Source organism: Blennius ocellaris (assembly GCF_963422515.1).
Source record: "Blennius ocellaris genome assembly, chromosome: 3".
Classification (NCBI taxonomy): Eukaryota; Metazoa; Chordata; class Actinopteri; order Blenniiformes; family Blenniidae; genus Blennius; species Blennius ocellaris.
The window spans coordinates 756411-770190 of record NC_137652.1 but is presented as its reverse complement, the minus strand read 5'-3'; the positions used below and the strand labels follow the sequence as shown (position 1 = coordinate 770190).

Below are 13780 nucleotides of genomic sequence, written 5' to 3'. Positions count from 1 at the left end.
ATTCACACAGTCATTCACAGTGTTATTCTCGGATTGAAAACTACTTTTTCCACTTATGATAAAACAACAACACAACTATATCAACTCACAGCATCACCCACACAATTGTGTATTTTACCACAACATGAGCCTGATGCAAACGCACAATACATACAAACCACTCACACAATCTCTTCATGCTTATAAAATATTAAAAAATGACTGCAGTTTCCCTTAAATAGCGCTTTTCTAGTCTAACGCGTCCCGGATGCGGACCAAGTTTGCCAGTAATACAACTCCAAACTTGGCAGGTCCCAGACCTGTTTTTTATAGTTTCTTCTTGAACTTAAGACTATAGAATTCTTCAGAATCTTGTTTAAAGTTCCCCGAACTTTTTAATTATTGCATGAGACTTTAAAATCTCTATTTAACGTACCCAGTACGGTTTTTTGTTTCGGACTTATAGATCCTAAGGTCCCTGACCTCAAGCCCCAGGCTTCGAAAAAACACTTTTAAGTACTTTTTCCTTCAGCGTGCCCCAGGCACCTGGGATATAAAAAACTGTATAATCCACTCTCAAGTTTTTGAACTTTAACATATTTACCGTTAATTCTATAAAATTTAGCAATATTAAACGGCGTTCAACTTCACGTACCACAGAGCCAATTTTGCGTGTCCAATGTACAGTCATTCGATTAAACAGGAAACTGCTCACCTTTCAATTTAACCCGGGCGGCTCAGTAATACGTTCAGAAAAAAAATCGTTTTTCACTCACCGGACCAATTCGTCCAAACTTCCCTTCCGTTAAAAATCCTGTTCGTGACGCCATTTTGTCCTGTTGTCTTTCACCCACACAGAAAGAGAGGACAGATCTCTTGATGAAGGGAAGCAGCGGCGAACATTAAGCCATAGTTCATCAAACCTTGAGATTGGATTAACACAGTAATTTATTACAAAAGACAGAAACACTGGCCATCCAGAGAATCGCCTTATACTTAGCCATTAAAGCAGCTGAGGATAAACGCGCCTCAGGTCAGTCGAAGAGCAGAAGAAAGAAGAACGATCCACACAGAGCTACCTCTATATAAAACACGCGTGCTGCCAAATCCCCTCTTCCCATTGGCCAACCGCTAGAAAGAGGCGTAAGCAACGTAATCTCCTATTGGCGGACCTTCACACAGACAGAACAAACTACGGTACCCATGATGCATTTCGGTATTTGTCCATCATCTACAGCTCGATAACAAAACAGTCCGCCGCCATTTTAACAGTTTAAAGTAAGTCTATGCGGGAAGCGTCACAGTTCGGAGGTCAAAGAAAACGTCATACTCTAACAGATTCCTTTATCGATTCATTTATTTCATCCATTTATTTTATTCAGTTAATTTAGCAATTTTATTTATAGATTTTTTAAGTTTAAATTCCAAATAACTTAAGTTTACTTTAGATAAGTTTATTTCTTCACTAAACACACTAAAGTAGTCCCGACACATTACTTAGAGCAGCTTTGTTTTGTTTTTGTGTTATCTCATCTAAAGCCGTTCAGTGTGGAGACGTGTCTCCTGCACACACACACAAACACACACAAAAACACAAACACACACATACACACGCACACAAAAACACACACACTTGTACTTTAAGTTGTATAACTAATTTTACACACTCTTTTGATTGCAGTTTTTTGTTTAAATCCGTATTTCTTTTGCTTTACTGTTTTCCCACAATTTCACCTGATGAGTCAGCAATAAGAGGTTATTTTTACTCCCCAGATAGAGCTCAGTTGACACCGTGAGGTTTTACTGATCGTCTGGGTTTCGAAAATAATTTCTCTTCATACACAGTCCTTTGGTCAGTCACAGTCACTCGAGTACTTTTTGTTTTTATTTATATAACGCATACCATTTTTGTGTGCTGTCATAACCTTTTTGCATCTTTTTAGGATCCTTTTTAGTTTTTTCTTTAATCGCATTTTGTAAAACTGTTATTTTTGTGTATTGAGGCTCCCGTCGAAGTCGTATTTTGTAATCCAGTTATCCAAATGTTTTACATTTTCTTCGCTGCAGCGTTCTACATATTTACAATCTTTACAAGTTAATTCATCGCGCGGTTTAGGTTTTTTGGTGTTCCCTTGTCCCATTTTGTTTTTAAATTTGGACGGACCGTACTACGTGGGGTACTCTATGGTACCGTTGGTCGACCTTTCAACAGGGTAGTGGTTAATCTTTACTGATCGTGGTAATTCTCACTTCAACCCTTTCAGGTGGAGAATTCTTGCCTGTGCATCCACGTCAGCCCACTACTTACTTTCCTGTTGTTTTAAATGGCGGCTGTAACCTAGTGGTTCACAGTCCACCCACTCATTCAACATGCACACTTTTACTTTCTTGCTTACGGAATTTTCGGTGACGCTGTAACCGTGGACTCCGACGTCCATTTTTAATATGAACTATTCTCAGGCGTCCACTACCTCAGCGTTTTTCGTTTTACCTGTCAGAGTCTAGAATTCACAGGGTTTTACTGTCCTGCAACCTTCAGTCGCACAGTTTCCTTTTTAACCCAAAACAATGCTCACCCGTCGGAGTCTTTTTCCTCTCGCCGTTGGATGCCGTCAGCCTGCGGGTCCCAGCACACGAAGTAGTGTCAGTTCCTGGAAAAGGTGCTGGGTCTCACCTAGTGAGGCCCGCCACGGCCGTGGGCTTGCTGGCGACGACTGCGTGTGCCGGAACCACCAGGCGTTGTTGGCATCCGGCTCGAAGGACCAAGTTAAGTGTCAGGTTTAGGCTACAGACATTTATTAAATCTGCAAGAAAGAAGAAGACAACAAGAATGAACATTGGTTTTACTCGCGAGGAGAATGAACAGGAGGCGCCCAAGTTACACCTCCGACCCACTCTGAGCTCCCTGCCATTCTCCTGCGCTTTTATTTAGATTAACAAATGGGAGGGTTTACACAGGAAAAAGAAACACATTGCTATGCTAGACATTTGTAGAGAATGTCAGTCTCCCCTGGAGGCATGGGATGCTACCGAGACATCAGCTGAGGCAAGGTTGCAGTGTTCTTGCTTATCAGCCTCCGTCAGGGTGCCCTGCCAAGGCAGAACACATGTTTATACAAAGTTAAAACAACAGCGTCTGAGTTACGCTGCGAAAATAAAGACAGAAGGAATAAGATTGAGATTAAGCATGAATATGGAAACTATACATATATAAAAACACTCTGACAGGTTCTGATCAGATTCTGGAGGTTGAACAAGATTAAACCCACAAACCTTGTGGTGCAAAATGATTTTCTTATTGCAGCTTTGTGATCAATGTGAGCGTCTGTCCTGGTCCAGACTGACAGGTTCCTGGTTGTCGGAGAGACTCTGCTCTGCCCTCAAGGCAAACCCGTCCTCCCTGAGGGAGCTGCACCTGACGGAGGTCCTGCTGTCAGAACCCTTCGTCCTCAACCTGCTCTGTGATGCTCTGGAGAGTCCACACTGCAGAATCACCACTCTCAGGTAAGTCTGTCCATTACTGGGTCCACCTGGCTTCTTCTCCAGCAAGGTGTTTGTCCCTCTGGACCTGGGGGACGTCCCCCACCGCCGGTCAACATCTGTCCAGAGGAGGTGATTTCAGCAGTCGTTACTTCTTGGTCTCAGGTTGTGATCGTGAAGCTAGTATCAGTCAACAGAAGGCCGTCAGTGAACATTCAGACGGTCACCAGATGTTCGGACCTGGAACACCAACGTCTGGAGTCTTTCTGAAGCTCCAGCTTCAGCTCAGTCCTCACTTCTCGTCTCCACCGACAGGCTGGTGGACTGTAGCTTGTCCAGGATCAGCTGTGTTCGTCTGAACGAGGCCATGAAGCGTAACCCTTCCCACCTGGAAGAGCTGGACCTGAGTCAGAACCCCCTGAAGGACTCGGGGGTGGAGGTCCTGTGTGACGGACTGACGGAGGAGAGCTGCCGAGTCCAGAGGCTGAAGTGAGTTTTCTAACTTTAAACACAAATCTAAATGTGTTTGTAGCGTCCAGTCGGTGTTGTAGAAAGCCTCAACTGCTGGTAAATGACTGTTGCTGCCGTCCGCGTCGTCAACCAACGTAAGAGCTAGCTATAAACACAAGTAAACATTTGGACCGTTACACAGCTATTACATCGGCTAGCATTCCAAAATTATACTTTTATGATAAACATTTCAATGAGCTAAAACAATATTTCTCAATAACAAAACAAACCTTGTTCCTGAATTGACTGAAGCTAAACTTTCAAGTTTTAAACGTTTTCCGTGACCTTTTCCGTCTTTAGCCCTGAACCTTTTCTTTCTGCTTTTTCTCCGTCCGTCAAGCATTTCCGTTGCCGAACTTCCGGTTGCTATGGTGACCAAAATAAAAGCTCAAGGCGGTAAAAATAAAAGCGCATACCGTGGCTATAATGTAAATAGTGAAAACTACTCTGTTGGTCTTTACAGTGCTGCTTATCAGAGTGTTTCCGTTGGTTTTTAATGTTTTAGCTGCAGCAGGTCTAACAAGAGCAGCCAGAGACCCGGGTCAGGGTCCACATGGACCCTGGGAAAGGACCGATTCCAGATCAAAGGCCTTCATTCATCTATCTAGTTCGCTGATCCATGATTTCATTTATCGGTCAAAACAACAAGAAACGACAACATTCATGCCTTCGTCCACCAGAAGTGGAGACTCTGGTTGATGATGGAGGTTCAGGCAGTGACTGGAGCCTCGGCCTCCTGCTGGCAACTTCCCACAACCGCACACATTTCCCACAATGCACCTGTCGTCTCAAGCTCCACATGGAACAAGACGTGGTGAAATGAACATTTCTGGACTGAAACAGCGAGTGACGTGTGTTTCCTCCCTCTTGCAGCCTGACGTCCTGCTATCTGACCGGGGACAGCTGCAGACACCTGAATAGAGTCCTGATGTCCACATCTGGTCGTCTTCAAGAGCTCAACCTGAGTCACAACCCTCTAGAAGACGTTGGGATGGAGCATCTGTCTGCTGGGTTGAGAAGCTCAGAATGTAAACTGAGAGTTCTGAGGTGAGAGAATCTACGTTTGTAGCTGCTGAATTCCAGAGGACAGTTTGTTTACGTCTCCGTCCTTCTGGCTGTGTTGACAGGTTGTCTCAGTGTAAAGTCACAGACAGAGGTGGAGCTTTTCTGATCGGAGCTCTGGAGAGACGGACCGTCCGTCTGGAGGAGCTGGACCTCCTGGGTAATGACTTCAGCGTCCAGGGACGGATGATGCTGGAACAGTTTCAGATCCATTCTGGTATTGGAGCAAATTTGAGGTCAGTAAGATGTGGACGTTAGTTGAGCTTTAACCTGCTAACCTGAGCTAAACTCTAATGTGAAGAATTCATGTTGTCACTCTATGAGACACTTTTCCATGAAAACCTTCTCGGCCAACTCGCCTCCGACTCCTCAACTCAGTTTGGTTCATTTCCCATTACAATAGAGAACCATGTGGGCGGAGCCACCAGGGGCCTCCACCCATTACAATAGAGAACCATGTAGGCGGAGCCACCAGGGAACCATGTGGGCGGAGTCACCAGGGGCCTCCACCCATTACAATAGAGAACCATGTGGGCGGAGCCACCAGGGAACCATGTGGGCGGAGTCACCAGGGGCCTCCACCCATTACAATAGAGAACCATGTGGGCGGGGCCACCAGGGGCCTCCACCCATTACAGTAGAGAACCATGTGGGCGGAGTCACCTGGAGCCTCCACCCATTACAATAGAGAACCATGTGGGCGGAGCCACCAGGGAACCATGTGGGCGGAGTCACCAGGGGCCTCCACCCATTACAATAGAGAACCATGTGGGCGGAGCCACCAGGGGCCTCCACCCATTACAATAGAGAACCATGTGGGCGGAGTCACCTGGAGCCTCCACCCATTACAATAGACAACCATGTGGGCGGAGCCACCAGGGAACCATGTGGGCGGAGTCACCAGGGAACCATGTGGGCGGAGTCACCAGGGAACCATGTGGGCGGAGTCACCAGGGGCCTCGTCACTAAAACATTGTCTAGGATTCCTTCTAGAAATGTTCGTGTGCCCCAAAAACTTCTGATCAGTAAAACGGTGCTCCTGCACACTTTCCTTTCTAGACCCCAGTAGTCCACCTGGAAGGTCCAGTTCAGGCTCCGCCCCCAGTCCACCTGGAAGGTCCAGTTCAGGCTCCGCCCCCAGTCCACCTGGAAGGTCCAGTTCAGGCTCCGCCCCCAGTCCACCTGGAAGGTCCAGTTCAGGCTCCGCCCCCAGTCCACCTGGAAGGCTCAGTTCAGGCTCCGCCCCCAGTCCACCTGGAAGGTCCAGTTCAGGCTCCACCCCCAGGCCACCTGGAAGGTCCAGTTCAGGCTCCGCCCCCAACACGCCCACTTTCTACCATAAATAGTCAAAGTACCTCGTCATTATTTCTACATCTCAATCAGCCTGTTGATCGCCGGCATAGAAAAGATGAAGAAAGGGAATTTTACAGAGAGAAACAGTGACGGAGGAGGTGGAGGTCAGGCGATGATGTCATCTGGTGTCACAGTCCTTTTATCACCAATAAAAGAAAAACTAGTGATCAGCAGCTCGTCGTCACTGGAAATACTGAGAGTCTGAGAGGTGGAGGAGAAGAGCTGATCTGAAGGTGGAGGTCAGGAGAGTGATGTCATGGAGGAGCGTGACATCATGAGGAGAGTGACATCATGGAGGAGAGTGACATCATGGAGAGTGACATCATGAGGAGAGTGACATCATGAGGAGAGTTACATCATGAGGAGAGTGACATCATGGAGGAGAGTGACATCATGAGGAGAGTGACATCATGAGGAGAGTGACATCATGGAGGAGAGTGACATTATGAGGAGAGTGACATCATGGAGGAGAGTGACATCATGGAGAGTGACATCATGAGGAGAGTGACATCATGGAGGAGAGTGACATCATGAGGAGAGTGACATCATGAGGAGAGTGACATCATGGAGGAGAGTGACATCATGGAGAGTGACATCATGAGGAGAGTGACATCATGAGGAGAGTGACATCATGACGACCAGAGGACTGACGTCCAGAAGACTGACGTCCAGAGGACTGACGTCCAGAAGACTGACGTCCGGACGACTGACGTCCAGAAGACTGACGTCCAGACGACTGACGTCCAGACGCCTGACGTCCAGAGGACTGACGTCTAGAGGACTGACGTCTAGAGGACTGACGTCCAGAGGACTGACGCCCAGGGGACTGACGTCCAGAGGACTGACGCCCAGACGACTGACGCCCAAGGGACTGACGTCCAGACGACTGACGCCCAGACGACTGACGTCCAGAGGACTGACGTCTAGAGGACTGACGTCTAGAGGACTGACGCCCAGAGGACTGACGTCTAGAGGACTGACGTCTAGAGGACTGACGCCCAGAGGACTGACGTCTAGAGGACTGACGTCTAGAGGACTGACGCCCAGAGGACTGACGCCCAGAGGACTGACGTCTAGAGGACTGACGTCCAGAGGACTGACGTCCAGAGGACTGACGTCCAGACGCCTGACGTCTAGAGGACTGACGTCCAGAGGACTGACGTCCAGAGGATGAGCGACTCAGACGAGGGCGGAGCCTCCTCGGAGGCGGTCCACACTGAAACACCTGAACTTCCTGAAGAAGTGTAAGACCAGTGTTTATATTCCAGTCCAGCTTCATCCTGAGGGACAGATATTGTTTTATAACCTTTAAGGTGACACGTCACAGGGTCTTTTATTTTGTAGTGAAAACAGAACATTTCCAACATAAAGCGGTTCAGCCCAGACTTTACGCTCCGACTCCCCGGAGCTGGTGTGAAGAGGAGGTCCTCCACCTTTCTACAAACCTCCATGGTCCTCACTGGGACCATGACGCTGTTTTTTAAATGTTTGTTTTCCAAAGTCACACATTTGTCTGGTCACTCTGATCGGCCCACTGACAACCTCACACCTGTGAAACACCAACATTTGCGGTTCCAGGTTTTTCCAGGTGAAAGACCTTGAACCAGGACAGAAGGAAGTCTCTCTGGATGTGAGCCAGATGACGTCAGAAGACCTGGAGCGGGTCTGTGCTGGACTGCAGGGTCCAGACTGTACCGTGGAGGTTCTGAGGTCAGACGGTCTTCATCCACTTCATGGAAACATTCGCTAGAACTGGTGGTTGGAGTAGAGTCAGGGTTAGATTAGAGTCTGGGTTATTAGAGTCAGGGTTAGATTAGAGTCTGGGTTATTAGAGTCAGGGTTATTAGAGTCAGGGTTAGATTAGAGTCAGGGTTATTAGAGTCTGGGTTATTAGAGTCAGGGTTGTTAGAGTCAGCGTTAGATTAGAGTCAGGGTTATTAGAGTCAGGGTTATTAGAGTCAGGGTTAGATTAGAGTCAGGGTTATTAGAGTCAGGGTTATTAGAGTCAGGGTTAGATTGGAGTCAGGGTTATTAGAGTCAGGGTTATTAGAGTCAGGGTTAGATTAGAGTCAGGGTTAGATTAGAGTCAGGGTTATTAGAGTCAGGGTTAGATTAGAGTCTGGGTTATTAGAGTCAGGGTTAGATTAGAGTCAGGGTTAAATTAGAGTCAGGGTTAGATTAGAGTCAGTGTTAGGGGAGAGTCAGGGTTAGATTAGAGTCAGGGTTATTAGAGTCAGGGTTAGATTAGAGTCTGGGTTATTAGAGTCAGGGTTAGATTAGAGTCAGGGTTAGATTAGAGTCAGGGTTATTAGAGTCAGGGTTAGATTAGAGTCTGGGTTATTAGAGTCAGGGTTAGATTAGAGTCAGGGTTAGATTAGAGTCAGGGCTAGATTAGAGTCAGGGTTATTGGAGTCAGGGTTATTGGAGTCAGGGTTATTAGAGTCAGGGTTAGATTAGAGTCAGGGTTAGATTAGAGTCAGGGTTATTAGAGTCAGGGTAATTAGAGTCAGGGTTAGATTAGAGTCAGGGTTATTAGAGTCAGGGTTATTAGAGTCTGGGTTAGATTAGAGTCTGGGTTAGATTAGAGTCAGTGTTAGATTAGAGTCAGTGTTAAATTAGAGTCAGGGCTAGATTAGAGTCAAGGTTGGATTAGAGTCAGGGTTATTAGAGTCAGGGTTACTAGAGTCAGGGTTAGATTAGAGTCAGGGTTAGATTAGAGTCAGGGTTACTAGAGTCAGGGTTATTAGAGTCAGGGTTGGATTAGAGTCAGGGTTAGATTAGAGTCAGGGTTATTAGAGTCAGGGTTATTAGAGTCAGGGTTGGATTAGAGTCAGGGTTAGATTAGAGTCAGGGTTATTAGAGTCAGGGTTAGACTAGAGTCAGGGTTATTAAAGTCAGGGTTATTAGAGTCAGAGTCAGACTGAAGAACGACTCCAGAGTCTCAGTTTGTTGCTTTCAAGTGAGACTTTTAAAAAAATGTTGCTATTCTGTTCAAAGGTTCTGATCAGATTCTGGAGGTTGAACAAGATTAAACCCACAAACCTTGTGGTGCAAAATGATTTTCTTATAGCAGCTTTGTGATCAATGTGAGTGTCTGTCCTGGTCCAGACTGACAGGTTCCAGGTTGTCGGAGAGACTCTGCTCTGCCCTCAAGGCAAACCCGTCCTCCCTGAGGGAGCTGCACCTGACGGCGGTCCGGCTGTCAGACCACCTCGTCCTCAACCTGCTCTGTGATGCTCTGGAGAGTCCACACTGCAGAATCACCACTCTCAGGTAAGTCTGTCCATTACTGGGTCCACCTGGCTTCTTCTCCAGCAAGGTGTTTGTCCCTCTGGACCTGGGGGACGTCCCCCACCGCCAGTCAACATCTGTCCAGAGGAGGTGATTTCAGCAGTCGTTACTTCTTGGTCTCAGGTTGTGATCGTGAAGCTAGTATCAGTCAACAGAAGGCCGTCAGTGAACATTCAGACGGTCACCAGATGTTCGGACCTGGAACACCAACGTCTGGAGTCTTTCTGAAGCTCCAGCTTCAGCTCAGTCCTCACTTCTCGTCTCCACCGACAGGCTGGTGGACTGTAGCTTGTCCAGGATCAGCTGTGTTCGTCTGAACGAGGCCATGAAGCGTAACCCTTCCCACCTGGAAGAGCTGGACCTGAGTCAGAACCCCCTGAAGGACTCGGGGGTGGAGGTCCTGTGTGACGGACTGACGGAGGAGAGCTGCCGAGTCCAGAGGCTGAAGTGAGTTTTCTAACTTTAAACACGAATCTAAATGTGTTTGTAGCGTCCAGTCGGTGTTGTAGAAAGCCTCAACTGCTGGTAAATGACTGTTGCTGCCGTCCGCGTCGTCAACCAACGTAAGAGCTAGCTATAAACACAAGTAAACATTTGGACCGTTACACAGCTATTACATCGGCTAGCATTCCAAAATTATATTTTATGATAAACATTTCAATGAGCTAAAACAATATTTCTCAATAACAAAACAAACCTTGTTCCTGAATTGACTGAAGCTAAACTTTCAAGTTTTAAACGTTTTCCGTGACCTTTTCCGTCTTTAGCCCTGAACCTTTTCTTTCTGCTTTTTCTCCGTCCGTCAAGCATTTCCGTTACCGAACTTCCGGTTGCTATGGTGACCAAAATAAAAGCTCAAGGCGGTAAAAATAAAAGCGCATACCGTGGCTATAATGTAAATAGTGAAAACTACTCTGTTGGTCTTTACAGTGCTGCTTATCAGAGTGTTTCCGTTGGTTTTTAATGTTTTAGCTGCAGCAGGTCTAACAAGAGCAGCCAGAGACCCGGGTCAGGGTCCACATGGACCCTGGGAAAGGACCGATTCCAGATCAAAGGCCTTCATTCATCTATCTAGTTCGCTGATCCATGATTTCATTTATCGGTCAAAACAACAAGAAACGACAACATTCATGCCTTCGTCCACCAGAAGTGGAGACTCTGGTTGATGATGGAGGTTCAGGCAGTGACTGGAGCCTCGGCCTCCTGCTGGCAACTTCCCACAACCGCACACATTTCCCACAATGCACCTGTCGTCTCAAGCTCCACATGGAACAAGACGTGGTGAAATGAACATTTCTGGACTGAAACAGCGAGTGACGTGTGTTTCCTCCCTCTTGCAGCCTGACGTCCTGCTATCTGACCGGGGACAGCTGCAGACACCTGAATAGAGTCCTGATGTCCACATCTGGTCGTCTTCAAGAGCTCAACCTGAGTCACAACCCTCTAGAAGACGTTGGGATGGAGCATCTGTCTGCTGGGTTGAGAAGCTCAGAATGTAAACTGAGAGTTCTGAGGTGAGAGAATCTACGTTTGTAGCTGCTGAATTCCAGAGGACAGTTTGTTTACGTCTCCGTCCTTCTGGCTGTGTTGACAGGTTGTCTCAGTGTAAAGTCACAGACAGAGGCGGAGCTGTTCTGATCGGAGCTCTGGAGAGACGGACCGTCCGTCTGGAGAAGCTGGAACTCCTGGAGAATCACTTCAGCATCCAGGGACGGATGATGCTGGAACAGTTTCAGATCCAGTCTGGTATTGGAGTACATTTCAGGTCAGTAAGATGTGGAGGTTAGTTGAGCTTTAACCTGCTAACCTGAGCTAAACTCTAATGTGAAGAATTCATGTTGTCACTCTATGAGACACTTTTCCATGAAAACCTTCGCCTCCGACTCCTCAACTCAGTTTGGTTCATTTCCCATTACAATAGAAAACCATGTGGGCGGAGCCACCAGGGGCCTCCACCCATTACAATAGAGAACCATGTGGGCGGAGCCATCAGGGAACCATGTGGGCGGAGTCACCAGGGGCCTCCACCCATTACAATAGAGAACCATGTGGGCGGAGTCACCTGGAGCCTCCACCCATTACAATAGAGAACCATGTGGGCGGAGCCACCAGGGAACCATGTGGGCGGAGTCACCAGGGAACCATGTGGGCGGAGCCACCAGGGACCTCGTCACTAAAACATTGTCTAGGATTCCTTCTAGAAATGTTCGTGTGCCCCAAAAACTTCTGATCAGTAAAACGGTGCTCCTGCACACTTTCCTTTCTAGACCCCAGTAGTCCACCTGGAAGGTCCAGTTCAGGCTCCGCCCCAGTCCACCTGGAAGGTCCAGTTCAGGCTCCGCCCCCAGTCCACCTGGAAGGTCCAGTTCAGGCTCCGCCCCCCAGTCCACCTGGAAGGTCCAGTTCAGGCTCCGCCCCAGTCCACCTGGAAGGTCCAGTTCAGGCTCCGCCCCCAACACGCCCACTTTCTACCATAAATGGTCAAAGTACCTCGTCATTATTTCTACATCTCAATCAGCCTGTTGATCGCCGGCATAGAAAAGATGAAGAAAAGGAATTTTACAGAGAGAAACAGTGACGGAGGAGGTGGAGGTCAGGCGATGATGTCATCTGGTGTCACAGTCCTTTTATCACCAATAAAAGAAAAACTAGTGATCAGCAGCTCGTCGTCACTGGAAATACTGAGAGTCTGAGAGGTGGAGGAGAAGAGCTGATCTGAAGGTGGAGGTCAGGAGAGTGATGTCATGGAGGAGGGTGACATCATGAGGAGAGTGACATCATGGTCAGAAGACTGACGCCCAGACGACTGTCGTCCAGACGATTGACGTCCAGACGACTGACGCCCAGACGACTGACGTCCAGAAGACTGACGTCCAGAAGACTGACGTCCAGACGACTGACGTCCAGAAGACTGACGCCCAGACCACTGACGTCCAGAAGACTGACGTCCAGAAGACTGACGTCCAGACGACTGACGTCCAGACGACTGACGTCCAGAAGACTGACGTCCACACGACTGACGTCCAGAGGACTGACGTCCAGACGACTGACGCCCAGAGGACTGACGTCCAGACGACTGACGTCCAGAAGACTGACGCCCAGACGACTTACGTCCAGAAGACTGACGTCCACACGACTCATGTCCAGAAGACTGACGTCCAGACGACTGACGTCCAGAAGACTGACGTCCACACGACTCATGTCCAGAAGACTGACGCCCAGACGACTGACGTCCACATGACTGACGTCCAGAAGACTGACGTCCAGACGACTGACGTCCAGAAGACTGACGTCCACACGACTGACGTCCAGAGGACTGACGTCCAGACGACTGACGCCCAGAGGACTGACGCACAGACGACTGACGTCCAGACGACTGACGTCCAGGGGACTGACGCCCAGGGGACTGACGCCCAGAGGACTGACGTCCAGACGACTGACGTCCAGAAGACTGACGCCCAGACGACTGACGTCCAGACGACTGACGTCCACACGACTGACGTCCAGAAGACTGACGCCCAGACGACTGACGTCCAGAAGACTGACGTCCACACGACTGACGTCCAGACGACTGACGTCCAGGGGACTGACGCCCAGGGGACTGACGCCCAGAGGACTGACGTCCAGACGACTGACGTCCAGAAGACTGACGCCCAGACGACTGACGTCCAGACGACTGACGTCCACACGACTGACGTCCAGAAGACTGACGCCCAGACGACTGACGTCCAGAAGACTGATGTCCACACGACTGACGTCCAGACGACTGACGTCCAGAAGACTGACGTCCAGAAGACTGACGCCCAGACGACTGACGTCCAGACGACTGACGTCCAGAAGACTGACGCCCAGACGACTGACGTCCAGACGACTGACGTCCACACGACTGACGTCCAGAAGACTGACGCCCAGACGACTGACGTCCAGAAGACTGACGTCCACACGACTGACGTCCAGACGACTGACGTCCAGAAGACTGACGTCCAGAAGACTGACGCCCAGACGACTGACGTCCAGACGACTGACGTCCAGAAGACTGACGTCCAGAAGACTGACGTCCAGACGACTGACGTCCAGAGGACTGACGTCCAGACGACTGACGTCC

At 48.7% G+C, this 13780-nt stretch overlaps 1 protein-coding gene across 1 annotated transcript in view; it reads left to right on the top strand.

The window, feature by feature from the left end:
* Positions 1 to 13780, top strand: part of LOC308148849 (uncharacterized protein) — a 62299-nt gene that overhangs the window by 27560 nt on the left and 20959 nt on the right. Inside the window, exons 13-21 of the mRNA XM_080520380.1 lie at positions 3319 to 3483; positions 3775 to 3948; positions 4843 to 5016; positions 5097 to 5267; positions 7963 to 8094; positions 9493 to 9657; positions 9949 to 10122; positions 11016 to 11189; positions 11270 to 11440. Of these exons, the coding sequence (XP_080376506.1) occupies positions 3319 to 3483; positions 3775 to 3948; positions 4843 to 5016; positions 5097 to 5267; positions 7963 to 8094; positions 9493 to 9657; positions 9949 to 10122; positions 11016 to 11189; positions 11270 to 11440 (1500 nt within the window). The remainder of the gene's footprint in view (positions 1 to 3318; positions 3484 to 3774; positions 3949 to 4842; positions 5017 to 5096; positions 5268 to 7962; positions 8095 to 9492; positions 9658 to 9948; positions 10123 to 11015; positions 11190 to 11269; positions 11441 to 13780) is intronic.